The sequence below is a fragment of the Manis pentadactyla genome, chromosome 19 (genome assembly GCF_030020395.1).
Source record: "Manis pentadactyla isolate mManPen7 chromosome 19, mManPen7.hap1, whole genome shotgun sequence".
Taxonomy (NCBI): Eukaryota; Metazoa; Chordata; class Mammalia; order Pholidota; family Manidae; genus Manis; species Manis pentadactyla.
In genome coordinates this window covers 16,656,979-16,683,628 of record NC_080037.1, presented here as the reverse complement: position 1 = coordinate 16,683,628, position 26,650 = coordinate 16,656,979, and the positions used below count along the sequence as shown (strand labels likewise).

Sequence of the window (26,650 nt, the reverse complement as noted above, 5' to 3'; positions counted from 1 at the left end):
ACCTGGGATTTAAGGAGAGGAATTTGCACTCTGAGTTTAAGGCTTAAGAGGGGGAATATTTCTAGTTCACAAGGTGGGCAAGCAAGGCTAAACTAAAGTAGAGGTCACTGAGACCGAGAAAGGCAGGCAGTTGTGCCATTAGGTAATTGACTGTGTTCTCTATGTGAATTTGAAAAGTCTCAAGATAATGGCAGGAGTTGTGATGAAGAGCAAGACTTTTGGTTTGGTGTCAAAGTCTTTAGAGCTTGTGGTAAGAGTAGGTCAGGGAGACGCAAGGAAGAGGGAAAGAGGAGAGTGTAATCTGGAGACCTGAGGTGGGATGGCAACACCAAAAGGGGGCAGAGAGTGATAAATGTGAACAGTTGGAGATTAAAAAGTAAAGTTGTCTTTTTGTTGTTGTTATTTGGGTTTTTGTTGTTTTTAAAGGAATACTTCCTACTGGTTTGAAATGGTTTGAAAGTATCCATTGGAACTAGGAGAATGCCATTTTCTTACAGTTGCTGGTACTTGGAGTAGGGGAGAAAAGATAGTTTCTCCTATAAATGCTTTCAAAAAAACCAGGAAAGATGGCCTTTGGACCCATAGATAAGAACAGTAAGATATTGCAGGTAAGGGGAGTAATATGGGCATGGAAGAAGAAAAAAATAATAATTTGATCAGATTGAGGTTGAAAGTAATGGAGTGCTAAGAGATAGTTGAAAAAAAAATCAGGACCTGATTGTGGTGACCTTTGATTGTCACTTGGCCTCTCTATGTGGTTCTCATTTATTCTCCACCCTGCATTGTAATTCACCTGTTGGAAAGAAAAAAAGAAAGAGACTCAAATATGAAACACAGTCCCATCAGTAACCATGGTCCAATCCCACTGACAGCATCCCTGTCCACATGGGTATTAACCACTTAGAAAATAATTTATGTTTTTAAAAGCAATACATCATCCTCCAGGGAAAAAAAAAGAAAAAAAGCCTTAAAAAATTGAGCTAGGTGACATGGCAAAGGCCACACAGCTAACAAATGGCTGGTTTAGTGTTCAGATGCTGTTTTTCATCCCAGGAATTTCTCCTTCTCTGTCTGCTGTAAATATAAAATATCAATTGTGTTTCTCCCCCTATGTGTCTTTTCTTTTCCCCCCACCCCCTTCCCCTTTCTTTGTTTATTCAGCAATCATTTGGGAACTTCTGTAACTGTGCATCGTATTTCCATTACTATGAATCAAAGACATTTTATGCTTGATTCTCATCCCAAACCTTTAGTTTTCCCTTTTAAAGTAAACATGGTATCTTAGTGATTAAAAAGGAAATTAATAAATAGTAAAGAAAAATTTTAAAAATTTATTTGCTAAGAAATTACAATAGCTTGTGATTCTTGGATGTTTTATGAATATTTAGTAAGTAGGATGTACTTTGCTTATCCAACTCCTTGGAATGGTAAAACAAAATTTTAGGACAGTATTCTAGAAAATAATATTAAGAAATATTAAGGGCTTTTGTATGAGTAATTTTTTAACTCTTCATTTAACCAAAAGGACAAATATTAATATAAAAAATAATCAACATTGCTCAGAATGGAAATATAAAGATGCAGATGAAATTTCACAAATTTTGAAGTGTCTAAATGTGTCTCATAGACGGCTTATGGAAATGCACAATTCACATTCACAAATGATTTTGTTTGGTGTTTTTTAAAATTGTGGTAAAATATGCATAGCATAAAATGTACCATTTTAACCATTTTTAACTGTACTATTCAGTGACATTAAGTGCATTCATGTTATGTATGTATTCAACTTGAAGATGCTACTCTTCATCTTCAAAAATACTCCATCATCTCAAATGGTAACTCTGTACCCACTAAGTGAAAACTCCCTTTTCCATTAAATAACTCCCCCCCAGTAACCACTATTCTACTGTCTGACCCTATTCCAGATACTCTATATAAGTGGAATCATGTAATACTTTTCTCATTTTTTTTTAGAGGATACTTTCAAAACCATCTGGGCTAAAGAACTGAGAATAAATGAAACATCAATTAGTGGTTCACATGAGACTGATATGCTGAAATCAAAGTGCTTTTCCACCTCTTAACTATAAAATTCAGAATTCTTTGGCTTTAAAGCTAAGAATAAAATTTAACCTCATACACATTATAAATTATTTTATACATATTAAAATTTTACTCATAGTTAAATTATGTACTTTCAGCCATAAAATGTGTAACAGCACTAGTGATGATCCCTTTCATAAAAACCGTCAGTCAGGTCCCAAGCACCTTAAATACTTTATCTTACTTTCATCTTCACAACAACTGTATGACGTATACAATATCCCATTGTGTAAGGATGGAAATCAAGACTGGGAGACTAGCTTAAACCACACAGTTGCTAAAAGCAGCACCAGGGATTGAACTCTGTTCTATGGCTTGAAAGCTTATAAACACTCATTGCTGCTAACTGAACTGTGATATGATAAAGAAGCATCTTTTTCTGAACCCAATATTTTTCAAATATGTAATTTCTAATATGGTTCTTCTGTATAGAAATATCTAGTGGTTATATCTTCTTCAAGCCTCAATACGACTTGAAGAAATATATTGAAGTCAAAATTTTAAATTCACCTTTTGATACTAAGAATTATGCTTTGCTTGCTATAAGGAAGAAAGAGAATTTAAAATGAAGTAACATGCCTGTGTTCATTTGTAAATAACATATTGCAGCCAACTGTTTCTTAATTGCTCAGACTGTTGATAAATAATCCAGCCCTGCTGCTCTCCACAGACAATTTGCTTTGGATCAGACCAGGCAATTGAAACAATACTAATTACAGTGAAACTCTTTTATATAAATTCCTATTTGTTGTGGGGAAGAAACCCCCAATATAAGAGGTTAAGGCACTTTTTTCTGAGTTTTGAATGAAATAGAACAGCTATTCCCTAACCTCAAGTTGTATTAGTCAAATGAATTTTGATTGAATAAAAATAAAGTTGTATTTTGTGTTGAAAAAAATATGTATTTATTTGCTTTTACTGTTTATTATTGTACTGTCGTGAATTATGTTAATTTTATATTTTTAATTAAAAGATAGAATAGATGTAGTTTCACTAAAATAAGTTATGTTGCTAAATGACAATTTACTGTAACAGAGATGTGTATACTAATAGGCAAATATGTCTCTACTAGAAAGAAACAGACTGTAGGAGGTCTTCACTATATCGGGGGATTTTCTGTAACATGATATCATTGTATTTATGATTTTATGGTGTTAAAATGAATATTAAATGAAACAAAATTCCAAAGGATTACTCAGGAGGCAGCTAAGTACATAACATTTTGTACAGATGGTTGGAAGGCACAATTTTGCTCCATCACTGCATCCATACCCTTGAACGATTTCGACTGAAGACAGCATTTCTTTGAATTTTTCATTAAACTAGACGTCTTGAAATATGAATTCCTTTTATGTTTCTGTGAGTTTTGGCTAAAAGAACCCCAGTGAATAAATCATACAATACTACGTGTCACCAGCACTTGTGAATATTTCTGCTTTGTTATTCTATTCTCAGTAGAGCACCATTGATTATCAAACTCAGCGGAGAGCATTTTATGATCATATATCTCCATTAGCTCCTAGTTTGACTACCATAGATTTTTCTGGTTAAGCCTGCATTATGTATTAGGAAGCCTATCTCTTCAATACAAAGCTTGATTTCATTTTTCTAAGCCTGAAACTCTTATTATGTATTATGTATAAAGATTCTTATCTTTTATATGTAAAAATAGGCTGCACTGTCTTTGTGTAACTGAAATATATGCCATCTTTTTTTCTTGATTCACAGATAGCATATTATACTATGAAGATGAATCTCTACAATGCAATGGCTGTCAAGGTAAATATTTCTTCACTTGTTAAACAAATGAAAAGTCAATTGTGCCTTGAATTCACTTTTAATAAAATGAGCAAACCAGAATAATGCAGATTTGGCTGATACACTAATGGTAAAAAAAGAAAAGAGTACACATTAAAAAGTTGGTTCTACTATATAATTTTGGCAGTATTAAAAATTAGAATAAAATATAAAACATGTAATTATTAATGCTTATGTTTTAGAATGTTAAATATCTCTGAGCCATAAGTAGGGAAAGACCGTAAATATTAATGAAGCAATGTATGAGTTTCCATATGTCATACAGAATATTGTGATAAATAGAGGAACATGGTTTTGGAATATATGATTCCTGCCCAATACAAATCAATTAGAAATTATTCATATGATTTAACAGTAATAAAGTCAGTTTCTGGCTTCAAGGTTTTATTTCTATCATTTCTATGTTCATTTGTGTGTATTATCTTGTGTATTAGTTTGTGTGGTATAGCTGAAATTAGTGATTCTAAAGCTTACTTGGTTTCTGCACAGATTTTGGGAATGCGCACAACAAAAGTATTTTTTGTGTGTGTCTCAGACAATACAATAATAGCTTAATTGTGAAGTTATTATGGAGAAATTACTTAAGTGAATTTCATTTACCTCTTTAAAACCTATGTTCCTTTACTATATTCTTTTTCATTAATCTATTAGGTCTTACTTCTGCTAATAATGGATTTTATTTTGGGTGAAGCCAGGTAATAAAATACCTTCTGAAATTTCTGTGTTGAATTATGACAGGTAAATTAACATTAGTTTGGTTATTTAGACTCTTTTGGGAAAAGTGCTTTCTGCTATAGGTATGAGTGTGCTGGGCACCTAGCCCAAGGGACTGTATCAGGGGATTTGTAGTCTCCAGTATCTACCTTATCTGTCCACTTCTCTGTTCTCCTCTAGTTTACAAAAACAAACCAAACAAAGCAGACGTTTTGTTTCTTTTCCTGAGCCAGAGACATAGCCTCCAGCTGCAATGGGCTATTTACCTTTTTTACTAATATAAGAAAACAGTTGGATTTTTCTCTTTTAATGGGAATACTTGAGTCTGAGAATTTAGGAGACTTTGATTCTCTCTGTACAGCCTTGCTAAAGACTTAACCTCTGAGCCTAAAACACTATTAGGTTCTTTCTTTCCCTGCTTACCTCTTACCAAATGTATCTGCAAAGTAAAAAACAGTAGACGACTGAGAACCTAAAGCAACTGGTGACCAGACTTAGATGTCCCCATAGGTCACCAGAAGAGATGGAGGCACAGAAGACAGGCTTAGAAAACATGTGTTCCCTTGTCTATTGTTTAGCCCCAGCTCTTCATATTGAATTCTGATGTGGCCGGCATGATTAAGGTTCCTTTTACACACACTAGGCATATTTAAGGAAGTCACACCAAGTCATCCCACCTGGAAGGCAGTTTTTGACTTATCCTAACATTACACTAAAAGCTGCATTCTCTAACAGCATCGCCCAATGGCAACTTGTCTTTGATTCATAACAGACAGTATTGAACTTTGCCCAAGTTTTGTAAACCTGAAACACAGCAAAGTTTAAAAAAAAACAAAAACATCCTTTTGTGTTCCCAAAACAGCTTACTGCAAATGAACCACCCTTCCCTACATGATTTAGATACAGGGCTGCACCCCTTGTTTACCTATGACAAGCCCAGACACAACCCCTCCAGATTCCCCCTCTTCACCTCCCAAATGATTATCTAAACTGCTTGTCCCCACTGATTATTTGGAAAAACATATTTATTAACCAAACTGAGGTTAAGCTTCTCTCCTTCTCCCAGGTCACCCAGGGAGACTTCATTCAGAAGTATATAATGTCCCCTTAATACCTCCTACCAGGTATAGGCTGGCTTTAGGATACAACTTGCTGTGATCTACCTTGATTATGCCACCCTTTCATCCCACTTACCCACATCAGGTTCTTTCTAGCCTTGTTTACATCTTCCTATAAAGAAAACCTCCTTGCCTAATCCTTGACGTGCTTTTAATTCTTACAGTCAAAGCATTCTCCCTATTGCAATAGGCCACCTCCATTTATTGCAGCAGTCACTCACCCTGGCACCCTTTCAATACTTCTTTCAAATAAGGTCTCTTCTTTCTATGTCCAAATTTATTTTTTTTATTTGACACATTCCAGGAGAGAAGAGTAGAGGTGAGGGGAAGGAAGACTTGAGTATTACCCAGAGGTTGGAGTGATCCATTAAAGATACTCAGGAATTTTTGTGAGGCTATGTGGAGTATATAAATGCCACAGTGGGAAATTCATATTAGAAACATTTCTTTGACAAAGATGTTCAAAGACTTCCTTCAGAGGCTGGGTGAGCTAACTTGGTAACAGACCAGGTACTTCTTGTTCCTAAGGTGAGGCGGCGTTGGGAATGAGACTCACTTGCATAAAGGCCAAACTGATTCCTTAGCCAAAGTGAATTTTTAGCATTGGTTGATCACAGTGACCAGAATTAAATTCATGTGTAAGAGGACTTGGAAAACTGTATTTGTAAAGTGGATTTTTGCAAGAAGGTGCTTTGAGAATTTTGCTCTCTGTAGGTGTGAGTGGCTGAAAAGACCAATGTGTAGTCCACATACCTTCATGTTGTACACATCTGAAGATTACAACCTTAATTGCATATCAGTTAAAATTTTACTTCTAAAATCTGCATTCTGCCTTTTCAGTTCATAAGCTACCAAGTAACGTTGTTCAAAATAACTGCCCTTTATATTTCTTAATTGTGAGTGGCTATGACTGTCCAGGAGGAGGAATTTCTAAGAGTAATAGATGACTACCAAAAATCTTTATGTTCAATAATATTCAGACAGATATATTCCCCCAAATCATGAATAGGACCTTCACATACAATAGAAAAGGAAGAAAAAGAAACATTTGTCTTAATTTGCCTCTTATACTGAACCAATGGCAAATTATGTATTTGACTATTGACTCCCAGCATGGCAAATAAATTATATTCAATTGCCAAAGAGGCTAGTGGACCATTATTGATAAGAGAAGATTTTTTAAAATTCATTTTTAGCCCATCCATCCTAAATAGATGTAACTTTTTACAATTAAGAATAAACTTTATGTATATAATTGTTTTTATGTAATAGATACATAAACCTGATTTAGTGTATTTATTTTTTAAAGGGTCACCTTTCTCTAAAGACTTTATGATCCCCCTACCCATGTAGAATTAATCACTCTCTCTTTTTATTTTCCTATTTTACTATCAACATACTTCTGTTATAGAACCTGTAACATTTTATTTCCTTACTAATTTACATGCCTGTATCCACTTCCCCCACTACCGCCTCTCCCCCACCACACACACACACACACACACACACACGTAAGTCCCTTGGGGCCTGGATCCTATATTCTTAGTATCTGTATCTACAGTTCCTGGCTTATAGTAGGTGGTTAAATAAATGGCCCTGAATAAATCAGTGACTGTTGACTCATTCTTTTCTAAACAAGGAGTAAAAAAGTCATTTGTATTAAATGCTTTTTTGTCTAAATCCCTCAGTGCCCTTGTTGGGAATTATTTAAGGCTTTGCTTGGGGATCTTTAAAGCTTTTTTGCATAGGCTGTGTGTAATGGAAAACTGGACATGGTGAGGAAATAGTTGGTTAGTGCTATTTGCATGTGAATTAAAGATCTCTTGAACTTTGGGGCCTTGCCGAAGTATCATAACATGTCCAGGTTTGAAGGAGGTTTGCTATGATATAAGCTGCTGTCAGAACCCACAGTTTACCTATATAAAACCCCTGTTACTGATTTGCTGCTGGGCCAATGAACAGTCAATTAATACAGCAATAAATTGCTCAGTAAATTTTTATCTTAGCTCCTAGGGCCCTATTCCTCCTGTTTCTCTGTGTGACACTTTATTGCTTTTTTGGTCTTTAATTTGACTTTACTCCAGATTAAGTTCTGCTTTTCCTCCAGCTTCTTGGCTACCCCATTATGGATCTCATTTAAATTTGGCCCCCAACTTTTTTCTCAGTTCTCTTTCTTTGAACAGCTTTTAATATCTTTAAAAAATGTCAGAAGCTGATTCTCTTGTTCAACTCATTTCTCTCCCCGTCCTATCTACATGTACAATTGTGTATCTTTTTATAGCCTGGCATAGCACTGCCCCTGCATTTCTGACGCTATTGAGTGTCTGCTTAAGCACTTGGGTGTCACCTGAGGCCTGCCAAACACTGGGCTTGGTGAAGAGAAAATTACTTGAAGTGTAAAAAAAACTGACCCTCATGTCCCTAGCAATTCAAGAGCATCCTTACTGGTAGTACATTTCACCTAGGGAATTCTAAATTTAGTGGTAATTAGTAGAAGACTAAGTCAAAGCCTCCCAAGTCAGCATCAGAAGGTTCCCTTCAGGCAGAATTGGAAGGCTTAGGATGAAAGGCTCCACCTTGTAAGAGAATACTGAAGCCGCAGCCGTCACACAGGGCTATTGCCAGCATCAGGGTTTGTCATCTGTCATAACCCTAGATGAAACACCCTTTTTGCTACAACTTTAAACGAGTTTTTGTATAGGATGTGGCAAACAATGAAAAAGAATCTGTCATTTCTTTCCTGTTTGTACCCAAAGGTGCAGATCACACATATTTTTATGATCCAAGTCATATTTGGTTGTATTTGCACCTCCACTATGCCTGTTTTGGACCCTGAAACAGTAATGGGAAAAAAAGGGGGGACTAACTTTGTTAAAAACTTTAAGAGCCACACAAAATTGTTAACCAGGACCGCTATTTTCAACTGGTAATCCTTCTCTTTATATATTCACTCTGACAATATACTGGTCTTCAATAAACTGAACCCAATGAGGATATGTGATTTGGCACAGAGTTGGAAAGTTAACAAAGGTAAACTTTCTGTGACTTACTTCTTTCTTGTAATGCTTGGAAAAGTCTCCACGGGGTCATCTCACACATTTTGAGTCCTCTTCTGCTTGCCTGTCCTGGGATAACTGGCACAGTATCATAGGGATGCGAGTATCAGTAAGTGCTAATATGTAGTACCTTAGAGATCTCTCTTTAAAAAAAAATCCTATTAAACTTTTTCCTTTCAGTTTCAGAGATCTATGAGGAATGAAAATGGTAAATCTGAAGCTTACTGAGTTCCAAAAAACTACAGATACAATTGATTGTTTCCGGAAGAATTCCTTTTTACCCTGGAAACCTTGTATATGTTGTTAAGTGGACCCACACACTTGACACTTAAGACGACATGGATTTGAACTGTGTGGATCCGCTTATACACAGATTTTTTCCCCATAGGTATACAGTACCTGTAATTGGATGTAAAGCAGCAGACTCCACTGGTGTTATGGTAGATAGAAATGCAAAAGGAAATATGTTGTACATAGCGGCCTGTACTGGGTCTGAACCCATGCCAACTCAGCTAACTGGCCACTGTCTGGACCAAAGAGAAATCCTGGGATCTGAGAATGGCAGAGGAGCAGAGGCCTGGGTCTGGCAACTGGAAGGAAGCAGAGAAACTGTCCCTTCGAAATGCTCCGCTCCCCCCCCCCACGATCTACCTGCAGGCAGGCGTTAAACCTGGCAGGGACCAGTAGAGCAGCTAATTTACCCCCTGCTTGTTCTCTTTTTCTCTGTTGGACTCTACAATTCCCCCATTTCTTTTCTACTTTTCTTCTCTTTGTTGCATCTGAAGTTAATTGACCCATTTTGTATATGGTAGGGTATTTAGTAGTTAAGTTTCGAGAAGTCAAAAGTTATACCGAGATTTTCAACTTCTTGGTGGGTCAGCACCCCTAGCCCCAGTGTTGTTCAACAGTCAGCTGTACTTAATGGTCCTCTGATAGATTCTGTAGAATCTCAACTGGTCCTTTATTGTTGCAGTGATTTCAGATGAGGTAACTTCAAATTAGTGGCCCAAAACGTTTTAGTCCAGATAGAAATCCTTACTTTGGAAAATAAAAACTGTAATAACAAGATAATCGCTAGACTGAAGATCACTTAAAACAACCAATTTGCAAAATAACCATGTCGTTGTGAAATGATTACATACATTTGTAGCAAAAGAAAGTATGAAGTCAGGTAGAATGAAGAAACAGAATATTAAAGAGAAGAAACTATATGGAATCACTATTCAGAATCTTCTTCTAGCTAAAAATACCTAGTTAAGATTTACATTCACACATACATGTTTTTGACATAATAACGCAGTGACACCTAGAATGAAAACTTGGATATTACTATTTTTTAAGCACTCTATCTTTGAAAATTATTAAACCCACTCTTTTTGTGCTCATTATAATCTTCTAGAATGTTGAGCATTTTAGTAAATCAAACGATAGTTCTGTTTGTATGTTCTCTTAAACACTTAGAGCATTAATAGTAGGTAGGTTATTATCAGTGAACTTGTTTTCCACGTCTTCATTTTAATTTTAGCTAAGAAACATTTTTCTCTCTTCTTGTAACTTAAGGTTACTATGAATTTTGAGGAATGAAAGTAAAAGCAATGGAGAGAAAATCTTTTCTATGAGCAGATGGCTTTTGATATATCAAGGTTTTGCCATTTGTTTTAGTGCTTAAAATAAACATTATTTATAAGACCACTTACATTTTGATGTTACTTAATGAGGAATATGCATCATTGATTTGACTAGCTTAAGAGGTCATTTAGAACTTGCCCGTTAACAAGCTGTAATCTGCTGAGCACACAATGACTTTGTTTAAAATTATCTATTCAGAGCTGATCAATGACAATAATTGTTTTATACCAATCACTTTTGAAAGTTGCTAATTACTTTGAAGGACATGAAGACTAGCCTTGTTTTTTAGAAGTCATAACCCATTCACCTTGAAATGAAAAAGAAATGTTATCAAAAGTCATCTTGCCCCATGAAAGTACGTTTTTAAAATTAAAAGTTCTTTCACTAGTACTGGGGTATAAACTGGAAATTCAGACAAAATTTAAGATGTTCTTTGTTACTATAACAGGAAGTATAGTAGAATCTCAGCTGTTTTGTGTCTTACTATATCATTTAGCTGTTGGTTAAATCTGACTCTTTATTAGAAAATGGTATCTGTTAAGTTAAGGAACACATACAATCTTCCTCTTTACATCCGTAAGGTGTTTAGTGGGAAAAGCCTGGCTTTAGAGTAAGACAGGGCTGGGTTGAAATCCTGACTCTGCCATTGACTCTTACTGGTTATGTGAACTTGATCAAGTTACTTAACCTCAGTGTCTTCATTTTTAACATGGAGATCATGCCCTGTTCACAGGGTTATCATGAGAATTAAAGCAGTTAGCATAATACTCGGCACATTCATGGACCTCAATAAATTTTAGATCTCTCACTTCACCAGTTGGCAGCATTTTCACCCAGTCAGACGCCTAATTTCTTTGCTGCTCTTTTTACTCACCTTTAATAAAGCCAGTTAAGATGGATTGATTTTACTTTAATATGGATGAGTTGTAATTTGTTATCTTAACCATCACTTATTATGTGCTTTAATGCCCAACTGTGAATAAAGGAGCTGTCTTCCAAAGGCACTGTAGCCTGGCCTTGGGTAGGCGTCCAGGGAGGCAGGGCACCGGAAGCCCCGGGGACGCACTGACTGTTTGCAGGTGCGGTCGGTGCTGCTACTAGTTACGTGTTGGGTTTGGAGTAGGAAGGAGTTCATGCCACTGGTTTCTTTTAGTACGTTCTCTACTGGCACAGCTTTTTAAGCCAATTCAATTTTTTGTAACTTCAGACATTTTTTTCTCACAATGGGCATCCCCACTGCCCCGGTGTGATCCGGTCATAAATCACCATCCTTACCTCTCAGTACTCCAGCGTGTGTCTTTTATGTTTTGTGGCACACTTAATCTTATTTTATTTAGAATTTAATGATTACATGTGATAGGTAGTCCCTCCTTTACACTATTTGATATCCTAGTATTTTCCTATGCTTCCTGACTCTCTTGTATTGCCGATGATAGATTTTTCTGTCAGTACTTTCGTTTACAAGTGTTGTTTAGTACAATTATGACTACATACAATAAAAGTATGCTGAAATATTTGAAGCCATGCAACCAGATGTATCTCTTTAGGCAATTATTTAGCCTAAGTATCAATTTCTTGTTATATCAAATAAGGCTAAAAATAATCTCTACCTCAGAATGACACTGTAATAAAATTAGGTAAGCCAGAAGATACCCATTTACTTGCATGTATGATTTATATATGTATACATATTCCAATTGTTTATTCTTTTTTACTAGGAAAGTGGTTTGCATCATTCCTCATCTTTGTCACCAGTAATATGATTTTGGTTAAATTAGAGGGAGATTTTGAAATTGTGTATATAATTTTTAAAAAATATTTTTTCTTTATTTAAGGAATTAATCTCTAAAATAAGATCATTTAAAAATATTTGGAGAGACACATTCTATAATGTTACACTTGTTATTCTTAGTTTTACTTTTTAGAATTACTGTCTCTGATTTAACTGTACCTACAAGCTGTTTTGCACATCTGCAATTATTTTAGTCATTCTCATACTGAGGTTGACTGAAACACTTCAATATCTTCACATTTAATATCTGAGGTTGTAAAATACCTTTTTAAGACAGAAAAAAATAATGGACCATAATTTAATTCAAACATTTTTCCTGCTTATTCTTATAGATCCAGCTTTCACAAGTTATAAACATTTTTAATTGAACATATTTAGTTTAAAAGGCATGGGCTTTGGGGATAAAACCTAATAGACTTAAGTACAGTCTCTATATTATTTACATTTTCCTATTAAAAGAAAATGTTTAGTATAGGATATAACCAATAATATTATAATATTTCGATATGGTAATAGGAGGAAATACACTTTTACCCTTACTGGGGCAAGCATTAGTAATGTATGTAATTACCAAGTCACTCTATGTTGTACATCTGAAACTAGTCTAATATTGTGTATCAACTTTGTTCCAATGAAAAATAATGTTTAGAGAATACATGTGTGAGTTTACCTTAGCTAACTGTGCAAAGCATTGTAAGGACTTCATATCCAAACAGAGATTCACCCATAATATGTACATATTTCATAAATAGATGTAAACTGCTGGAAAATTTGAGGGAATGAAGTTAGATCTTTATGCAAGATGAAGTTAATGGGTTTGTTTTTTCAGTTTTTGCTATGCTATTTCTTCTTCCTCTACTCTTTTAAAGGGTTGAGGTATCCTCTTTTTTCATTTTCCATAAAATTAAGATCTATATATTATTATTTTTGTCATGAGTTTTTCTAATAGAGTTGTATTAGTGAAGAAAGAGCATAAATAGATTTATTCTCATGCTTTCTGGGTATTATAAGGCATCTAGTAGCCTACTTAATTATTTTCTGTTAGAGCCCGAACATCCCTCTCATCTAAAAAAAATCCAGATACTGTCAATGAAAACGTTCATTCACTGAAAATCGCAGTTCACTTTATTCCCAGTTCTATATTGCAGAGATGTGGAGAATGTGCTCTCTGAAGGTCTGGTTTGATTCCTGGATCCATCACTAATAGCTGTATAATTATGGGAAAATTATGTAACTTATCTTTTTAGCAGTTTTCTCATCTATAAATAAGTTGGTAAGAATATCGCACAGAAGTGTTCCAAAGATTAAATGCATGTTCAAGCTGAGCCTTTAGAATAGCCTCCCACATAATAAGAACTCAATAAACATTAGCTATTAATATTGTTAAGAAGTATTAAAATGTTATGATGAAGATAAAAGGCAATGTTTTGCTTAAAGACTTTAATACCAGTGAATTTAAACACCCCATTTAAAATATCAATTTCAGTGAGATCAAATACAAATCTTCAAGCCAGTTGGTATTGAACAATAGAAAGTTGGTTTGATCAGGAAGTGGAAATGATAGGAATTGGTAAAACAAATTTTTAATCATTCAATAGTTAATTTCACATCTAGTACTTGTAAATAATTATAAATGTTTTAAAATAAATTATAATAACCTGTAAGTAAGATTTTATTCTTACAATATTTTATTATAAATCTATGAGTACAACCTACATTAATAACTATATATACTGTTATATTAGTGGAAAATCCTAAGACTGTATTTCATATGTGTAATCATCCATCACTACCTTGATTAATGTTCATCATTACCTTGAAAATGTTCACTGGCATATTCTATCTTTTTATTTCAATAGATTCAGAAGCGATGGCGAGGCTATAAGATTCGGAAATACTGCTTTAATTATTTTTATTTGAAGGAATACCTAAGAGCTGTTTCAGAGAACAATGATGCAATTAGGTAGGTAGTATAATCTCTGATTCCCTAGTGAAAATTCTAGAAAGGCTACTCAGTGAATGTTGATCATTAATATACTTAGGAATACTTTCTGAAACTCAGTGATATTTTAGACAGAAACATTGATGAGATGGAAATACCTGATTCTGTTTACCTTAAAAACTTATTTTTGTTATATTTTTAAATATCTTTACTCTTAACTGTAAATCAGATTATTTATGTATGTAGCAGGCCCATCTTGGTTCTATGCAAAATAGGTCAGTTGTAGTAATATTATCTCAATCTGAGGTGATTTATCTGTAATTTGATTCCAAAGATGAAACTTTAAGTATGATAAGCCTAAGATATATTTTGAGAAACATGTTCAATAGCAAAAACTTGCATCTCAATGGAGAAAATATGGAGTATATTTAAAAATAGACTGCTTTACTGTCAGTTTTTATGTCACTGAACACATAGAAAGATAGCACCTGGATTTAGGCCTAGGATGATGTCTTCTGTAGGTTTCTGCAGAGTAAAGTTGTAATACTACTGAGTCAGCTTTACTAAGGTTCTATGTATTAATTCTTAATAATTACTTCAAAAATAGTGTTTTCCTCTTGTAATGTGCCCTGTTCTAATAACATATGTGACCATATGTCTGTAATATATTTAGATAAAAAGGAAATAATAATTAATAATAGTTGGCATTTATGTAATTGTTTTAATTTTTCCATATATTTTATTTTACTCTTAAAATTCTTTGAGCTAGAGAAAACAATTGTCAATGAATTGTTAAAAGTCTTGCCTCAGACCATAAAATTATATATATTCTAAGAAATATCTACTAATTTCCAGCTTTCAAATTTCTCACATATGGTGTGCATATAAAAGAAAAGATCTGCTCTCTGGAGAGTGCGTATAAGGAATTTGTGAAGTTCATTACTCTAGAAACAGCAATAAAGGTTTGAGGAAGTTGCCGCAGGCTTTCCTCAAAGGGAGAAGTTGGAAAACTCAGAAACATGTGGGCCATAGGGGACTGCTATTTAGTTTCTAACTAAGAAATCCAAAGTTGTAGAGATTGGCTGGCTGGCTGCAAATGGCAGACTTGAGCTTGTTAGGGAGAAAGAGCTAGTAGAATATACAAGAGAAGGAATTTGAGCAGGGCTGGGGTTAGGATGAGGCAGCTGGGGCCCTGAAGGAACAAAAGGAGGCCCTTATTATTAGCCAACCCTAAACTTGAACAACCCTGAGAGTGCATCCTTAAATCTGACATTTTAGAGGCCTCACTTGCTTCACCGTGGTCCCATTCCTGAAGAGGAGAAGGTTCTCAAAGCAGCAAATGAGGAGCAGTTTTGGAAAGGCCTGTATCTTCTATTCAACACATGTGTCCATGAATCCTTGTTTTCTTCCTGATTTTATTGGCAGTATCTCCAGTCACCAGAAAGTCTGTTCTATCAGTGCTGATAATTAGGTTTAGTGTGGTATTCTTTATCATATAACAAATATATTCTTCATTTCTACAACTCTTAAGAGTTTTTAAGCCAGAATAGAAGTTGAATGTAACAAATGCTTTCCATGATCAATCAATATAATTATATATAATGTTTCTCCTTTTTGACCTGTTAACATGTTATAGAAAGTATTTTTATTAATAGATATAATACTGGGCCATGGCTTTTCTTCTGATTAACACTAAATTATATCAATATTTTATACAGGATATTTATATGTACTTTTATATGCATGGTTAGTTGTGATTTTCTTGTGTTGCAATTCATGGTTCTTGTTATCAGATTTTTACTGTATTTATTAGATTAATTGAGTTGATTATATGGAATGGGGATTATTTATTGAAAAGGAAAAACACCTCTGTTTTATGTCTACTCAACACTACTCTCAACACATCTGATCACCAAATATGTGGGTTTTCCGTATCAAGCAATTCTCAGATACCAGCTAAGTGTCCTATAATTTAGCTCAGTTCTGATATTATCTGCCTGGAAATAGTCAGATCCTTGAAGTTAAAGGCTCAGTCTCACAAGACTGTTTCCCTGTACCCCCAACTTCAGATGCCAGTTATAAATCCCTATTGTAACTGTGGGTCCCTAGGTTACGCATAATTTCTGTCCAACGTGGCTACAAATTAGTGACTCCCAGGACTTCCTCCTGAGGAGAATTATTAGCTAAATTTCCAGCCCCTCTCCCCATGCCAGAGGTCCAGGGGGTAAAGCAGGAAGTTCCAATCTCCTAATCACATGATTGGTTCCCCTAGTACATAGCCCCCAACCTGAAGGAACTCCAAGCTACTGGTCATCTAATTAACATGTAAAAAGGCACTACTTTGGGAAAATTCCAAAGGTTTTGGGAGCTGTGTACCAGGAAACAGGGATGAAGACCCTATACACATTTTTTATTATAAATCACAATAGCTACAACTATGTTAATACTAATATTTTGTGCCGAGGTTAAAGTCTCTCATGAGACTGCAGTCAGAGCTGTCAGTCAGAGCTGCAGTCTTATGTGAAGGCTCAAATGGGGGCAGATCCACTTCCAAGCTCACTCATATGGCCTCACTTTCCGTAGCTGTTGGCCACTTGTGCCCCTTAGTTTCTTGTCAAATATGCTTCTCTATAGGGCTGTTCATAACATGTAAATAGGCTTCCCTCAGTGTGAGTGAATGAGAGAACATGGAAAGCATCCAATATAGAAGCCATCGTCTTTTGGTAAGCTAATACCAGAAGTGACATCCCGTCACTTTTTCTTTATTCTATTCATTTGAAGCAAGAGTCTAGGTCCATCCAACAGTCAAGGGATGAATACCAGAGCAGGGATGTTTGAGGCTATTTTAGAGGCTACTTTCTACACTGAGTGACTTGCATAAAGTATTTACTCAGTAAGCGTGCTGATTTACAGCGTTTTGCCTTAGACAAAATTTACTCTGCATTTACTTAGGGCAATAATTTTATGTGATGTCTTTACAAAATTATGTTTCAAACTTTAAATTGTGTTAAAGCAATTATGATTTATCCTGATTACTGATCCAAGCAAGCACTAAAATGTATAGTTTCTGAATTCCAAAGAGAATATGAAAGATCAGGTACATTCCTCTGTCTTTGGATAGGGGAAAGTCATTTAAAGAAAAAATAAATTGGTAAAATATATTTTACATCAGAATGGTTTGCATTTGAATAGTGTAGACGCTAGGCAACTTTGGGCTTAACTTCAGTTTATCTGCTCTTTTATTAATAGAAATAGTTGATCAACTCTGTAGTTAAGGGTAAAAACTTTTGTATACATATACAAGAATATATTTTTGTAACCAAGAATGAATTCTCATTAAATGAAATTGATTAATTTAAGGCTGAACTTGCACTTGGTAGACCTGTTCTTTTGTAATACCTAGCCTGATATGCAAAAGCTGCCCAGGTTATGAATAAGAAAATTTTATAATGAAATTAAAAATTAGCTACAGAGTTACAGATTGGTAGCATTAATAAAACACTATTCACTCGGAGTACAGAAAACTGGCTTTTTTGTTGACAGAAATTCAAGCTAAAAAGTAACATATTCCCTAAGTTTAATGCTTCAGGGTAGTTGTTGGTTGTTAATATCTCATACTAATAGCTCTATTTTGAATGTACATTTTTCATTCATCAATGCAATTTAGTTTTTCCTAATGTTGATTTTGTGTAGCGTGCTTTGGCTAGAAAGATTTTTATGGGTATTATACTTTAGCTACCTTTTCTGTATCATGAAAAAAATTTTTAAGCATATATTTGTATATTTGTTTGCTTTGTTTCATTGTAATAGCTTTATTGAGATGTAATTCACATACCATATAGTTCATCAGTTTAAAGTGTTCTACTCTGTGGTGGTAAGTATATCCACAAAGCTGTGCAACCATTGCCAGAGTCAATTTAAAACATTTTCATTACCCTAAAAAGAAATCCTATATCCTTTAGTACTTACCCACCCTGACAAATCCTCCTATTTCTACTCAGCCTTAGGCAGCCACTAATCTATTTTCTTCTGTCCATAGATTTGCCTCTTCTGCACATTTCCTATAAATTGGATCTTAAAATATGTGGTCTTTAAATGAATGATTTCTTTCATTTAGCCTGATGTTTTAAAGGTTCTTTCATATTGTAGCGTATATCAATATTTTATTTCTTTTTCTTGCCAATTAATATTTTATTCTATGGATAAACCACTGATTATCCATTGATCAGTTGATAGACATTTGAATTATTTCCACTTTTTGACTATTATGAATAATAGTTCTGTGAACATTCATATACAAGTTTTGCTGTGGACATACGTTATCATTTCTCTTGGTTACATCATGAAAGCTTTAAGACAACAAATTTGAGACACAAATGGCTATAGGTATGTTGACTTTGGAGTCAAATCAACATGCATTAGAGTCATGGTTCTGTCACTTTCTAGTTGTATAGCCTTGAACTAATTATAGTACCTTAATATTACAGATATTAGATTTCTTCATGTATACCTTGGAGCAGCGATATTAACTTTGAAGATTGTTTGTGAGGCATTCAATAGATCAAATACTGGTCATATAATTGGCAGTCAACAAATAGTAGTTATTATCATCAAGAACAAGGTAGGAAAAAAAGCCAATATTCATAAACATACACCACCCTGTGATGTTGTATAAAGAACATCCAATTTTATAGGAGGCTATTTTTAATTCAGAGTAAGCAAGCATAAAATTTCATGAATTAGCTTATATATTTTAAAAGAATTTGTAGAAACAGTGGTTGCCATGTGCATTACAAATCATCAGTATTTCATGCTGTTAAGCCATGGCTAAAAATGTCTTGGAGAGAACGTGAAGGAAAAGCAAAGAATGGAACATAGTACAAAGTTGGGAAAGATGTAATAAATGAAAACAATGACTTAGGGTTTCCTTTTTAATTTAGAATTCTTTTACCTTTTTTTAAGTAAAAAAGACTAGGCATGTCAACATATTTAAAAAGATTTGTGTGTGTATATCAACAGAAAACAATACAAGCATATTTCTACATATATTATCTACTATCACATTTTTATAACAGATAAAGGAATTTCCTTGCCAAATGAAAGAACCTTGAAAACATCAGGATAAATGAAAGAACTCATTGACTAAAGACCACATATTTTAACTTTTTACCGGATCTCTAGCAGTAGCCACTGTTTTCTTTTAACTATTTCTTTTTATACTCAATGTATTTAAATTATATGCTTATCTGATATGGTCTGTTTTTACACCTTTAAATTTTTTCATTTACTTTCATGTTTATATGGTAGATGAGGATTTAACTCTATTATACTTCCCACCTCCACTTCCATCTATTTTTAAATAAATCTTTATCAGTGTTTGTATTATTCTGATTATGAAAGTAGGGTTCCTTCAAAAGAAAATTATTGTAGAATGAGTATATTTACTTTAGTCTAATATTTTTGTTAATTTCTTATTTTTTTCCTCTAGCCTGATATGCAAATTATATCTTCCATTAATTATTTTATAGGTATTCTTTCTTATGAAGAAATCCATTAAGTCCCCTTTTCCTCTGGAGCCTCTTAGGCCTCTCCATTATCCTCTTTCAAATAGACTGCATTTTCTCTAGACATGATACAAATTTCTTTGAGAAGGCATCTTTTTATTTTCTTTCTCCTAGGCTGGTCCCACTATTTTGTGGATCTGTGTTACCTGTTCATGATTTACTAAATAATAATGTATGGAAGGCAAATTTTAGAGTCTTTGCTTGTTTTAAATATATCTTATTCTGTTCTCAAACTTGATTAGTAGTTTGGCTGGGTATAACATTCTAGATCACAAATCATTTTTCCTTAGAATTTTGCAGTCACTGCTCCATTGCTTGTGAACATTCAAAGTTACAACTATTCACTATTCTGTTTCTCCTTCCTTTCGAAGTGATTGATGTTTTCCCCCCTTTTTCAATGTGTTCAAGTTCATCAGAAACCATGTGCTAAGATGAAATTAAGATGTACAAGAGTTTATTGGGGCAAGAAGCTGGTGGAGGTAGGAGAAACCTTTATTCGATAATACAGGTCTGACACCCATGAAAAGAAAGAAGGAAGGAAGATTCAAAAGAGACTGAGACTGCGGTACATTTTTAAAAAGGTCAACAAATTGTCCTTAAGCCAAAATTACCCTTTGGAGGAGTCTGCTGCCTCTCCACAATGCTCCTGCTTTAGATTCCCACCATTCTCAGTCACTGGCTACAAGTGACCTAAGAGAGGTGTGACCTTGGTAATGAACATATTGATGGATCCAGTGGTACATTTTCATGGTTATTACAGGATGTTTTGAAATTTTTTTTCCCTGAAACTTTTGAAATTTCTCAGAATTGTGACTTTTATGGGTATTTTGCATCCGTTGTTCTGAGCAATCAATGGAATGTTTAGTCCTACAATGTTTTCTTGGATTAATTCTGTGATAATTTCATTTCTGTTTTCTTCTATTCTTTCTTCATATGTTTCTTATTGGCTGGAATTTGAACCTCCAGAAGTAATGTGTTAAATCTCTTTAACTTTTTGTCCCTTCCTTCACTGCCAGTCTTTGTCTTCCTACTCTATTTTTGTGAAAGACTTATTTTCTACTCACTGAAATTTTAATTGTAGCAATAATTTTTAACTTCTATGTAAAATTTCTACTGCTTTGATCATTCTTTTTTCATAACATTCTGTTCTGATTTTACTAATAAAATATCTCATATATCTCTAAGAATATTGAAACAGTTAAGGTTTTGGCAAGAAGCAGAATCCACTTCAGAATTTATTCCTCAAATAAAGAAAGTTAAATGGAAGGATGACTGCAGAGATGGGGGCGGGGCTAAGGGTTCAGCAAGGGATGTTTTAGCATCCAGAGACCAGCAACAGTGGGATGTTGCTACTGTCAGGATAGAGGAGTTAAGAGGAGGAAATGTCATTAGTAGTTATAGCAAGAGCCAAGGAGAAGTTTACAAGCACCCCCCTGGCCATGAACTATACTTGTGGAGAAATGCAGCTATTGCCAGAGGTGTGTGACACCAAAGGAAAGAGAAAAAAATAGGCAGAAAAACTCACCCCCAGTTTCTTCCTCCTAAACTTTAATCTTCTGTTAGACTAAACCCACCTAGAAACCAGCCAAACTGTTACAGTTTGTAGGGCTTAGCTTTCTTGACCACAGTCTAAGGCACAGAAATGTGTAGAATGGATTGAGCGTGTGGCAAATTAAAAATAATCATCATAGATAATCATTCTTGTTTAGAGATTAAGTGTTATTCAGTCTCTGTGTTACCGATTTTCTCTAGGGTGTTTTTTTTTTCCCCCCAATGGATTATTTTTTTCTTCCCGTTTATGTTGGAATCTTTTCTCACACAACTATTTGTTAATATATGAACATGAGAAATAGAAATGCCAGTTTGAATGTATACATATATAAGCAGATTTTATTGACTGGTATGCTTCATTTGCTTTTAAAGTGATTAGACAGGGAGCTGACTCCTTTCACTAGGGTATGCCAAATGCCAGTATGAGGAGGTATTTTTCTTAGGCTATTTAGCTTCTCCAAAGAAATTTCTGGTGCTCTATTGAGGGAGTAAGTCCACTGGGATGAAGGGTGAGAGAAGTTTCCTTATGCTTCACACCCATAAGTTACCATACTCTGAGTCCTATGCCTTTACTCCCCATTTCTTCAGAAACCACACATTGATACCTTAATTAAGAGGTCAAAATCTAGATGCTGGCATTCTCTGTGTGTATGTGCTAAGGAAACAAAGTGTGTGGCCATGTAGGTGTGTAGCTCAATGTTAAGTTGCTAAATCTTAGTAGAATCGAGATGAGATTCTAAATCTTATGACCTAAAAAATAGTGCACTTTCCAGTATGTGATGGAAAGATCTCAGAAAGTAAAAGTTTCTTAATTGGACTATATTTTAACTCAGATAGACTCAGTTGAACAATTACAAAAATAAATGTGCATCCAGCAGAAGGCAACCCAGAATTTAAGGTGTTTGGAAATAATACAGTTAGCTGAGACTGGAAAACAAAAGCCTAAAGGAAGGCGTGATAGTTGTCTTCAAATTCTAAAGAATCATTATGTACTACATTTATAAAAAAGGAAAAAAATTAAGACAAATGGGTAGGTTTCAGTCCAACATGAAAAATATATTTCTTATAGAGCTATTCAGTAATAGGTTGATTTTGAAGTATGAAATACTCTGACAAAGGATTCATCTAAAATGTCAGGACTCATATAGAAAGGATTTCTGTATTTGATAACAAAATAGATGATTTCCAATTTCCCTTTAAATCTGAGATCACTTGCTTAATATAGAAATAAATATTTAAAAAACACAAAATCTGTGTATTACAACAAAACTCAAAGCATTTTGAGTGCCACAAAGGTTCTAGAAAAATTTAAATAAGAATAATCTATGTTGTAAGAGATGCACAGTACCTAGATGGTATAGAATTGTCATTTACCACGACCAAGATGAATATGATCATATATGCAAGTCAAGGGTTTTGCATATATTTAAATATATATGCACATTATATCATTATTTACATTTTAAAATATTTAAATACTTAATATTTAAATATATTTATATTTAAATACTACATTTAATATATGTATTTAATATACATTTAATATATTTATATAAATATAAAAAATTTAAAAATATTGTGTATTTAAAAACCTTAATTATTCTAAAGTTAAAGTGCTTTAAGTCTATCATGAAATTTAAAAATATTAAATTAAATATTTTTTTAAATTTAAAGATATTATTGAACTATCTTATGTACTCCTGAAGCATATAAAGATTGCTTTGCATTCTCATAGACAGAAAAGGTTTTCTCAGAAGTAGCAAATCATTAAATTGGTTTTCCAAGGTTCTGGAGAAGAATGAATGACTAATGGATTTACCACGAATATGACCATTATTCTAATTTTACTATTATATTTAAGAGCTCTTGGATTCATTGACATGTTTGTCAAAATGCTAAATTGGTAAAGGCAGAATCTATTAAGATGAATTATCAACTTTTTATGATGTGTGTAGGGCTGATGATATAACACATTTATGAGAACAACCTGTAGTCCTTTCAAATCCCTAGGCAGCTTTGCCATGTTGGCATAGATTGGGCTGTGTGCTTGGTTTCTTTGCTTATTCAGAAATCCATACATCCATATCCTTAATGCAGCATTTTAAAAACTGACTTTCTGTTCTTTGCCAATTACTGTTACTTTTATGGGAGAAGCTTCCTGTTGAACTATGAGAAATTCTTAGATCTGAAAATTCACAGTTCCTCTATGTTGTATTGCCTGTTAAACTGTCGCTGTTTGGTCCCAGTGATGATAGTCACAATCCAGAATTAACAGTTAACAGCTTGTTGTTTCAAAATATTTGTATCAATCTTTGAGTTAAATGCTCTTTGTAATCTGTTAATTTGCATTTGTTTTCAAGATAAGGCAAAAAAACTTTTGAGTGGTTTTTATGAATATGTGTCTAGTTTCTAGGAAATGCAATTCAAAAGCTTTGAACATAATCTTTCATCCTTATAATGGTTATCTGGGAGCCTCAGTATGACCACTTTTATAGTCTTTCAGTAATCTTGCTCTGGCAGAAAATCATACAGAGTCAACAAATGCATTAGGCTAATGACAAAACTAAAGAACATTGAGATCACTTAATATTCTGCATCAGGGAAACAGTGCTACATAGATTTCTAGTTCTCTGTAGAGTTGAAGACTTTTAATACATTAAGCTATCTAGGCAGCACTTTTCCAATTGTGCTTTAATTAGCAAAGAAGTAGAAACATGAAAGGAATCAGCATGTCCTTTCAGATTGGTTAACATGCACAGCCCCCAAAAACATCAAAGCAGTAACTACTAGAATAAAAATCTATAGAGTACTATGGTTATTTGCCCTCCTTTTGTTGTCTTCAGAACCTTCACTAACTTCATTTTAAAGTCAATTAATACTAAGTGAGAGAATACTAATATAAACAGTAAGAATCTAGATTATTAACTGGTCTATCAATATTGAATACATTCTCAATAATAACTTCCTCTTTAGACACATGCGCAGTGTAGACAAAAAGCATTAGAACTGAGTAGTTGTTAAGTGATGCAAATATAGACAAAAATGCTTTAAAGACATATCAAAAATTTCTGGCTGTTGATCTATCTATGTGGTTTTGATAAGTAACAAGAGAATGATAAATCTGGTATGTAGTAATCAGAATGTACTAATTATCAAGCTAAAATTTTATATAACCAAATTTAGATATTGTAAAAAATGAGATCAGGAATTAGGCTGTAATCACAGTAAATCGTATTTTAAAACACCTCTTATGTTCATACTGTTTTATGTGTTATCTCTCCACCCAATCCCCTTTGGAATGTATATTACTACATTTTAAAGATGAAAAACAAAAACTCAGACTTAAGTAACTTGGGTAGCGTCACACATCTACCTAAGTAGTGGCGGATCTGATCTGGAGGTTTAAGTCATTTTTTTTTCTTTTAATTAAAACACTTTCCTTTCGTACTTTTGAATTATTACAATTACATCAGTTGTATTTCAATTGTGGCATATAGTATAACTAGGCTCACTTAAACTCTGTAAGTTGGGGGGAGTGGCGTTGGGGGAAGTAATATGTTCCCAGACTGGAGCAAATAACTTTTGAAGCTGAAATCATTCAAAGGGAGAAATAAAGTGGGAGAAACCTGTTTATTGCCTACAAGCAGTCACCTACTTCTGCTCACCTGTGTCTCTTATGACCTGACTGCAAAAAGATCCCCCAAAAAACTCTCTGGTCCCAGTGCCCACTCGCTCTCCACCCACCTTGCAATCACCTATTGATATGGAGATGGCTACTTCTCTTGACCCCTTGAAAACACCTACTGATATGGAGATGTGCTAAGGCCAGATGAGAGATCTGGAAATATTGCAATTTTACCCACACACTCATTTCAAGCTTCTTATAAATTTTTTTCTCTGCTGTTGGGGCTAGAAAACTAAAAACTCACTTTCTTAGACTTCCTGGTAATAATGAAGATACCATGTGACTTGGTTATGACCAATATTAAAAGGAACAGAACTTAAAATGGGAATTTGAATATTAGAGGCAATTTGGTATCAGATTAGAAACCATTGTTAGATAATATAAAATATTTTTCAGATCCCCTATCTATTCTACCATGTGATGCAGACAGTTAACAACTGAGGCTTTGACATTAATTAAAATAATAGGTACATATCAAAATTTTGGCATATGCTGCCTTCTCCTTACCTCTTTCAGCAAATTCCTATGAGAAATAGATGAACTTGGACAAGAAGTATCCAGTATGTAAGCATAATGGAAGGTAATACTGCTTTCTAAGTGAAGTGGGCTCTGTGTACAGTGTATATAATGAGGGCCCAATAATTTGGAATCAAATGTTATTTCTAAAAACTCAAACTGCTTCTATACCTCAGACTGATGTGGTTATGAGCAGTGGCTATGAAGTTTAGGGCCTTAGCTGGAAATAAACCCCGGGCCTTGACAAGTATGTGAGCCCTAGACAAAGATCTGATGAGCGATGTTATCTTGTCTCATGATGGCTAAGTAATCCGGACCAACCATCCTCATGATGACATCTAAGCATCAGAGAGCTGTCAACATCATAAATACTATACTGACTGAAGTGTAGGAGAAGGTGAGTACCCAGATGTAAGTCTGCACCCAACCCACTTTTGCCTGGAAGGCACATCTGCCTGTCTGAAAGAACATCTCCCTGCCTAAAAAAAAACAGGCTTTGCTTTTGGCAGCCTTGCTGGATCAGGTGGAAAGCAAATTCCAACTCAGGGCAACTAACTGTATAGGAATTATGATTAACCCCACCCTGTTTTTTTCAGCCAGAATTCTAAAAAGCCAAAACCTTAAATAAGTAACAATGGAAATAAGTAGCCTAATTTGAGATTTGTAGTTGAACTTCCAGTTATCTGGGTGATTTAGAGGACCTCAAGTCTTGAACTTAGAAGCTCCCAGACTAATATGATCCAGGAAGCTGACAGAAGTGTATAGAAAGCCTCACTGAAAGAAATACCATAATTCTAGTCCTAATATTATTCTTACAAATTGTTTTGCAAATACAATGTTTTATGCAATGGGAGTACCAGGAATTTAGAAAAACAGAAACACCATGAGTGAGAAGCAGCAAAAATAAATAAGTAAAATTTAAAATAGATAATAGAAACAGAATCACAAAGCTTTAATATATTGGAATTACCAGACCCAGCCAAATGTGTAATGTTTAAACAATAAAATCGAAGCTGGAAAAATTTAGCAGGTTAGTGAATTTCTGTCTTCCCTCCTGTAACTCTGGGTGGAAAAAAATCCTGGGGCAAAATACCTTTGAAATCGAAATCAGTCAAAGGGAGAAATAAAGTTTGAGAAACCCATTTACTTCTTACAAGCAGTC

The 26,650-nt window shown here is 34.3% G+C and overlaps 1 protein-coding gene across 2 annotated transcripts in view; it reads left to right on the top strand.

Moving 5' to 3' along the window:
- SPATA17 (spermatogenesis associated 17) overlaps window positions 1-26,650 on the top strand; it is a 193,434-nt gene that overhangs the window by 31,768 nt on the left and 135,016 nt on the right. For both annotated transcript variants that reach the window (XM_036931603.2, XM_036931593.2), the window contains exons 4-5: window positions 3,832-3,882; window positions 14,090-14,193. In XM_036931603.2, the coding sequence (XP_036787498.1) occupies window positions 3,832-3,882; window positions 14,090-14,193 (155 nt within the window). The remainder of the gene's footprint in view (window positions 1-3,831; window positions 3,883-14,089; window positions 14,194-26,650) is intronic.